General features: G+C 37.2%; 1 protein-coding gene across 2 annotated transcripts in view; it reads left to right on the plus strand.

Moving 5' to 3' along the window:
* The window catches only part of LOC108250636 (uncharacterized protein KIAA0895-like), a 43,237-nt gene that overhangs the window by 26,262 nt on the left and 7,793 nt on the right, over positions 1–9,182 (plus strand). For both annotated transcript variants that reach the window (XM_037979979.1, XM_017440612.3), the window contains one exon: positions 3,686–3,991. In XM_037979979.1, the coding sequence (XP_037835907.1) occupies positions 3,686–3,991 (306 nt within the window). The remainder of the gene's footprint in view (positions 1–3,685; positions 3,992–9,182) is intronic.

Raw genomic sequence — 9,182 nt, forward strand, 5'->3', positions numbered from 1 at the left:
TGCAGAGAAAACGTGGACTGGAATACATGTAGTGTGGGAGTATGTTATATGAACAAGTGGAATGGATTTGATAACGACGCACCAAAGAGGATCTCTACCTTACGCTGTAAAGAAAAAGAAAACTGACAGATTTATGATCATATATTTAAGTTAATAATGAAATAATATATGGTTATTTATTTAAACTCATATTCTGGCCACATTATATAGAATTTTTGTAAAAAAAAATTTTTGACACAAATTATTTAAAACAGGCCTAGTGACGCCACTGGTTATGACTACTCGTGGCAAAAGGCCCTGTTTTTGTGTCATGAAGTCAGTCCACTGCAGTAACGAGGGTCGGAGCGGTTGATGTGATCCAAACTTGAGTTCTCATAGTAATTCCCACATCGGAGCTTATGAAAATGAAACTCCAGTGATATTTTCTGGCCGATTCAAACAATAGATCCCTACAAACTGAACTATATTGTACCGGTATTCATCTACTCACTGATGTATTACTGAACCTCAGCGGCTCAGTGGACATCACACTTCCGGGGTGGTCCCAGAAAAAGCCCAAAATACTAGTGGTTTCTTCAATATTCAAAATTACCAAAAAATAGCATTTTCTTTATTTGTAATTTAAAATTTCTACTAAAACATATTTTATGGCTTTATTTTTATTGATGTTGGCTTCAAAACACGTTTCAGTTCAGCTTTAAATAGCCATATCCATCAAACTTTCTTGTCCTTCGGGAAGCTGATTAATGAAACACCACTTGTAGGCAAGGCAGTAATTAATTTCATCCCCACACTATCCATATTTGCTATTCCCTGCCTTGTTTGCTTTCCTGTGTTTTGCACAGGACAGGTCACACTTCTGAGTGAAAAATGACAAAGAGACCAGAGTCATTCTTTTGATCTTTTATTATTAATTTAAATTTTGTGTATTTTTTTTTAATGTGAGATTCTGAAAACATTCTGACTTTCTTTTGATTTACGTTAGCTTCAAAACACTTTTCATTTCCCCTTTGATAGTTTGGAACTTTATTATGATACACAATATATATCTTGATATTTTAAAATCTACTTCTAAACACTGCCTACTTGAATAAATTCAAGCATTTTAGTGTGAGTATTCAAATAAACTGGCCTACTGGACTTTCATTTTCCTTAAATTTGCATGCAGAAGGGGAAGATTCAAATGAGTGTAAATGTAGCAAAACATTTTCTACTAAATGGAGCAGGTGCACTCAGAAGCTAATAGTTTTTTTTCTTTTTGTGGCCTAGTTTTAAAGATGTTTGACAAAAACATTTGTTTCAAAAAATTAAGTAAAGTACATGTTGTTTGATGGTGTTATGGGCAGGTTCGAGTGCAGGTTGTGGCAGGAAGGGCATCCACCGTAAAACAATAGCCAAATCGTTTGTGCGAGTTTGCTCGCTGTGGCAACCCCTGAAGAAGGGAGCAGCTGTACGAACTCACTTACTTACTTATTATAGATCAGGGGCGGCATTGGCATAGCAGTGGTTAGTCCTGTCGACTCACAGCAAAAAGGTCACAGGTTCACCTCCTAGCCTTTCTGAGGTTAGGGTTAAGGTTACTCTATTTTTCTCCTACAGATCATAAACATGCATGTTAGGATAACTGGTAACTTTAAATAGTCACTAGGTGTTAGTGAGAGAGTGAATAGTCCATGGTTTCCATAAAGACTTTCAAATTTCAATTCATTGACCACAGAACAATTTTCTGTTTTGCCTCAGTCCAGTTTAAATGAGCTTTGGCCCAAAGAAGATGTCAGTGTTTCTATATGGACAATGACTCGTGGAAGGGTTCCTGAGCCTATGCAGTGATTTCCATAACAGAATCAGACCTGTTTTAGTGCAGTGCTGTCAAAGGGCCCAAATATCATAAGCATCTAATATTAACATGAAGGCTTGTCCTTTTCTAAAAGATATTTGTTAAGATTCTTGAAATCTTTTAATGATATAATGAACTACAGATGAGATGTACAGTCTTCCCAATTTCCCATTAAGGAACAAAATGCTGAAAATGTTTCATTAAAAATAGTGAAATCGTTTTTTGTTGCCCTGCTCTGTGTCTTTGCCCAAAAATTTAATGTAGCTTTTTTTTTCCTTTTAAATAGGGACACAATTTTTTAGTTTCAAATTTTTTTATGTTTATTGTGTATTATTGTGAGTAAAATTTGGGTTTATGAGGTTTGCAAATTATTGCATTGTTTTTTTAATAAATGGTCTAAGCAATAAGTTAAAACCTAAGAAAACAGTATTTGGGTTTAAAATACATTTCAGATCTAATCAATCAATCAACTTTATTTCTATAGCACATTTTAAGAACCACAGGGGTAGCCAAAGTGCTGTACAATAGATAGATAAAAACAGTAAAAAGGAAATAGATAAAACAAATAAACAGATAAAAAGATAAATAGATAAAAAGAGACATACACATACAGGTTCACAGCAGGTATGTTTTAGGTGCCAAGAAAGACAAAAATCACAGTGTGTTAAAAGCCAAAGAATAAAAGTGTGTTTTTCAAAGAGATTTAAAAACAGGAAGAGAGGAGGCCTGTCTGACACTAGATCTAACTTAAATATGGCTTAAAATGTAAACGGATGTATATGTAAAGATCCTCTCAAACCCTGCTGGAGGTTTCCTCCTGTTAAAAGACAGTTTTTCATTTCCACTGTTGCCAATGTGCTGCTCAGGATGGGAGACTGTGACAAAGTTAAGATTCAGCACAATCTGCTGGCTTCCTTAGATAGATAGCTTTTACTAATTGGCTCTTTATAATGTATGTGAATGTTTTTGTACAGTGCCCTGAGATGACTTTTGTTGTGAATTGGCACTATATAACATAAATTGAATTAATTTGAATCATAAAGTCTTTAAGATAAGTGACTGTGTGATTTCTCACCAGAGCTGAATGACCTGACCTCAAATACAGACTAGAAGTCATTGAGTTTGGATATGCACACTCTGGAAGGATTTGAGACAAAACCATAAGTGCTACATCAGTGGGTGAAGAAAAAACAAACTTGCTTATATTGTACTGTCTAAATTGCATAGGAAGTGTAAGGCTTGTGGGAATAAGAGTTTGTTTTTGAAGATTTAGACAGCTTTAAACTTAGTGTTTAACAACACACTCCAAATTGAGAAGTTTGTGTTAAAATCATCAAAAATCATCGCAAGTTCTCAAAATGCCAGTTCAGTCATGTTTAGTCCAACTTTCTGTGACCCATTTAAACTTTGGATGATGAACTATGCCTGAGCTGTACATCTCTAAAAAGGGCTGGGTTTTCTCACTCGTTTTACAGAATTCCATTGTATGTGTAAATTCTTTGCAGTTTTTGCGAATTTCACTTGTCATATCATGTACTGCTACCAAAATCATAGCACACAAGAGTGTAAGCCAAGCAGGGTAGATAGGACCAACAAGAGATAATCAAGCGGCATTTTTTGATGTCTTTTATAGGTTCTTTTTTTAAAAAGTTTGGGAGGAGAAGCAAATCAAAAATTGTGATGAAAGTGGGAAAAAAAACAAGTGAATGGTGCTTTAATGCATATTTAGATATCAACCTTCAATACATTCAGAGAATCTGGCAAGTAATCTAGGAAAAAAAACATAGTTGATTGTCCATGTTGTTCTCATCCCTTTGTGTAATGCAATGTCACATTGTTTTTGCTCAGGCACACATTATCTGCGAGGTGTAAACAACAACTTGCAGCCGTGGGCCACATCAGAGGGCAGGAAGCAGTTTGGCCTTAAACCAGCCAATCCCACAGAGGAAGGCCTGGCCAGCTTGCACAGCGTGCTGCTCCGGAAACAGCCATACCTGTGGCGTGCAGCGCTGCTGTATTACACAGTGTACCACGCGACCAGCATGAGCTTTAGCCAGCTTTTCAGCCACATTGCACGCTTCGTCCAGGACCCTGACATTCGCTGGGAGTACTGCCTGCGTGCCAAGAGGGGACAGAAGGACACCTCGCAGCCTGGTGAACACACTCATACACACACACAAACATAGCTGGTCCAAAGCATAATCAATGTTTGGGACTTGTTAGGGCCCCCAGGCCAGCATGGGACCCCAAGAGTTCTTAACGACCCTAAAAAGACATGATTACATGGGGTTTAATCTACATAAATTGTAATCACATGAAAGAAAATTTACTTAGTTGAATATTTTTTGTTAACAGAGCAAAAATGTATTACTACTAATGTATTCATTTCTGCTGCTCAAAATTTAAGTGATTAATTTCCTTGGTTATCTAAACTAAACTTCCATCACTATCAGGACTAGAGAGGCATCTGGAACAGTATCCGTGGGCATTCCTCACGTTAATCATCTTAATCTCACCTTAAACGTCTTCACTAGCACCCTTTCTCATATCTCTGTCTATGTTGCTTTCTCCCACTTTTTTGTTTTGTTGTAGCATACTTGGATTAGTTTCCTTCCTACCTCACTCCCTCCACCCCTAAAAATCCATAAAAAGGTAAAAAGGTTGCTGTAAAGCACTTTGAACCGCCTCATTGCTAAAAAGTGCTATATAGATAAATTTGACTTGACTTTGACTTGAACACAACATTAAACTTAGCTGCAGGAAGGCAGTCATGGCTTGTTTTTCATGAATTAACTTGTTTAACTTCTGGTTTTGTTTTGATGTGGAAGTTAAAAGGCATCCATTCAAATAGTTTGTTTATGTCCTCAGTGAGCATCACACAGTTGTTTGTTTTTAAATATGTCTTGATTTAGGTAGATTCCATGGTCTTTTAAAATGTAAGGAAGAGCTTACTAAAAATTTGTGACTCTAAAAAGTCATAGTAAGGTTTATAAATTTGAAAATGTGTTTTATAATATTGTAATATATGAGTTCTATTCCAGATTAATATGACATTATTATTATTATTTTGTTTTTTTTTCTCTGTTGTGGTAACATGATTGGTACAGTTTATACAGAAACAGAAGAGATTGAATTTGCATAAAGGCTGGTTTCTGTAAACTAGTTCTAAAACACACCTGACTGGTCTGTAGTTCTGAGTGTGTCTCACCTAGTTTAGTGATCAGGATTTTATGTTTCTGTGTGCAATAATGTAATTCACCAACTGCTTGCACTAAATCTCTGAATCCATCAACACAAGTTTCATTTTAACACCTGGTTAACAGTCTGAGTACAAATGTTCATCAGTTATAAGTCATTTTTAAAATACCTTTTAATCTTTTCAACAAACTAATATCTAAAATGTTGCCCTATCTCATTAAACTGTAAAGATTTTTTTTTTGAGTAAAAAAAAAATCACATTCATACAGCACTCTACTACATCTCTACAAAGCTAATCTAAATAAATCCTTCTATAGAGACTAATTAGTGCTTTATGCTCCATTCATATACTGATGGGGCGCACATCAGAATCGGAGGCAATGAGGAGTTCAGTGTATTTCCCAGTGACACTTTGACATGTGACTGATGCCAGGAATAAAACCTCCAATTCTTCTTAGGAGGATGACTGCTCTAACCACAATGAACAGCCACACCTAAAATAACTTGCTATGTAAGTAACTCAAAATAATTTTTATTAAACAAATGTTTTTGTTTTTTAGCTGTTCTACATGGTCTGTTCAGCTGTAGAAACATAGACAAACTACAGAATTGTATCAACAGCAAAAACAAAATGTATCACTGGACCAGAAAATTCCCTAAATTCCCTTTTTACTTATAGAACAAAGAGGGAATCTAAGTTTCCTGTCAGATAATTTTCTCCTGTTCATGTACTTTGATTGGACTATTTCACCTTCTGACCTCATGAAGGCCACAGAATTATTATGACAACTAAAAATTAAAAAAGGTCAAAATGAACACTTTATTCTAAGTGCTATTTATTTATATGGCAATGGGAAATGATTGATATGTATGTCAAATACAGGGTAACCTATAAGAGTAATGGCAGGATTACGCAGGTAGACTACATTCTGTGTAGAAGAGGTAACCAGAGGGAGATTGTGGACTGTAAGGTTGTGGCAGGGGAGAGTGTGGTCAGACAGCCTCGGATGGTGGTGTGTAGGATGACTGTTGTGGTGATGAAGAGGAATAAATTAAAGGTGGAGAAGAGGACCAAGTTGGTGAAGGATCTATGGTCTGATGTTACCAGTGGGCCGATGGAGGAAACAGAGACTGAAGATGATTGGTGGTAGAAATCCAAGAGTGGAGCCGGAGGAGGACGAAGCAGGTTCAGTCGGTCTTGCAGGTGTAGTGAGGAGGAAGCCAGGGGATCGCTGTGCCAGCTGGGAGTTTATTCGATGGAGTATACCGGAGCGGAGGACCAGAGACCTACGAGAGAAACAACCTGAAGCAAGGAACGAGAACACAAGGTAAGTGGAAGAGAAAATCTCATCTGGCATGAGGAGGGCGAGCTGTACCACGAAGGCAAACAGTCTGGCGTTAAAGGACTGGCAGCGACTCCTCTTGAGCTTCTCCTGATGAGTGTTAACCAGTTGCAGGTGTGTGCCTGCAGCCACCTGCCCCGCCCACACAGCTCCACCTGAAAGACAGAGGGCTGGCCCAGACAAATCCTAACAATGATAAGGAGACCTGGTGGTGCAATAGTGAAAGTGCAGGAAGTTATTCAGAGGAAGAGGCTAGACAGGAAGAAATGGGACAGCAAGAGAACTGAAGAGAGTAAACAGGAATATAGGGAGATGCAACATAGGACAAAAAGGGAAGTGGCAAAGATGATGCCATGCACAAGAAGCTGGACACTAATGAGGGAAAAAATGACTTGTATCTTCGATACAAAATGACTTGTATCTTCGATACAAGTCATTTTTTATCTTCGATACAAGTCATTTTTTCCCTCAGATAGAAATGGTAATGTTTTAACAAGCTAGGAGAGTGTGATGAGAAGATGGAAGGAGTACTTTGAGGAGCTAAAGAATAAAGACAATAGAGTAGAGGCCATGGAAACTGTGGACCTAGAAGTGGGAAAGCAGGTAGTTCAAAAGTTTCACCAGTAAGAGGCTGTTTAGAAAAAGTAGGGGGCTGACTGTCCACTGTGAAAAGGCCAGTGCCAAGCGCCCAAGGGGGGGGTTGGGGTCCCTCCCCCAGAAAATTTTGAAATTTGGAACATCAGAAATGCATTTTCCCTTGCATTTGAAACAAGGCTGGGAGGGTGTTTGAAGAGTCCAAAAAAGTCAGTCTTTGAGAACAATTTGTGAGAAATCTTGGTGTTTTGGATGGATTGTGAGAGTTTTCAGAAAATGAGATGGAAAATGAATTTATCCAAGACAAAGAACTATCTCCCAAGGCAGTAAACCTGAAGTCAAATAGATTTAAAAAAACAACATATAGACTGGAGATTTGAAATAGATAGCAGAGAACTACTGAATAAACCACAGAAACTTATAAGAAACTCCAGACTAATCTTTTATTAAACACGAGCCAGTTTCAAATTTTATATTGGTCAAATTTATTGTTAAATTAATGAGATAAAAATACTTATAGTTAAACATTAACCTTTATTTAACATGTAATGCAATAAAACTAAGGGGGCCAGGTTTCATATTTTGTCCATTCTTTTCTCAGACATTCAGTCATCCACTGTCTGGAGAATGATGCAATAGACAACAACAGCAGAGCTTAATTTTGTTTTCAAAGATGGCTGCATCCATGGATATACAAAAAGGATCAAAAACAAACTTAGGGAGGAAGAAAATCACCATTTTTTTATGAATAAAGTTACACTTTGCATCGTTATGCAGATAGGGGATAATTTAATTTGGTTTATTTATATAGCACCAAGTCACAACAAAAGTTGTCCCATGTCACTGAACAAAAAGATTCACATGCATTATAAAAAGCCTATTACTAAAAAGTATCTACTTAAGGAAGCCAGCAGATTGCGTCGAATCTTCACTTTGTTGCAGTCTCCCACCCTAAGTAGCACATCAGCAGCAGTGGAAAGGAAATACTCCCCTTTTAACAGGAAGAAACCTCCAGCAGAACCAGGCTCAGGATGAGTGAGCGGCCATCTGCTTCGACCGGCTGGGGTTAGACAGGAAAGAGACAGACAAACACAGAATGACTGGTCCAGATGTAGTTTCTGTTGGAAGAAAGACTTAGAAAAATGCTGTTAATGAAAGAAATTATTACAGTAGAGAAAGTAAAGACGGCAGCAGAGAGAGGAAATGTGGTCAATTTGTCCTCCAGCAGTCTAAGACTAGCAGCATAACTAAGGAATAGCCCAGAAAACCCAAGCCAATCCTAAATATAGGATATGTCAAAAAGGAAAGTCTTAAGCCTCAAAAAAAGTACACAGAGTGTCACCTGTATGAGCAGAAACTAGAAGTTGGTTTCACAAGAGAGGAGCCTGACAACTGAAAGATCTGCATCCCATTCTACTTTTACAAACTTAAGAAACCACAAGTAAACCTGCTGTCTTATTTAAGATGGAGTTTGGTTGTTGAGAGCTTTATATATATATATATATATATATATATATATATATATATACAAGGAGCCAATGGAAAGAAGCTAAAATGGGTAAATATGATCTCCTCTTCTAATTCTAATCAGAACTCGAGCAGCAGCATTTTGGATTATCTAAAGACTTTTTAAAGAGTTTGAAGAGTTTTTAAAGAGAGTCTGGACACCAAGATAATAAAGAATTACAATAGTCCAGCCTAGACATGATAAATGCATGGATCAGTTTTACTTTCTCATTTTGAGACAAGATGTTTCTAATTTTAGTGATATTACATAGGCGGAGGAAAGCTGTCTTATTAACATTTTTTATGTGGTGGTTAAAAGATATATCCTGATCAAGAATAACACCAAGGTTCTTTATATTAGAACTGGAGGCCAAATTAATGGCATCCAAAGGAAGTAAGACGCTGAAAAGTTTATTCCTAAGATGCTCAGGTCTAAAAACCACAACCTCTGTCTTGTCTGAGATTAAAAGTAGAAAATTAAGAGTCATCTAGGGTTTTGTCTACATGTTTGTAATCTAAGTAATTAATTGGGTTCATCAGGTTTCATGGATAAATGTAACTGAGTATAATCAGCATAACAATGAAAATTTATTCAGGGTTTACCCCAGAAAAGAGGCTAAGCCTGGTGGTAGGTGGCGCCTGCTGATCGCCAGTCATTTGGTCTGGGTGTGTGTGTGTGTGTGTGTGTGTGTGTGTGTGTGTGT

Source organism: Kryptolebias marmoratus, linkage group LG15, assembly GCF_001649575.2.
Source record: "Kryptolebias marmoratus isolate JLee-2015 linkage group LG15, ASM164957v2, whole genome shotgun sequence".
In the NCBI taxonomy this organism is placed as follows: domain Eukaryota; kingdom Metazoa; phylum Chordata; class Actinopteri; order Cyprinodontiformes; family Rivulidae; genus Kryptolebias; species Kryptolebias marmoratus.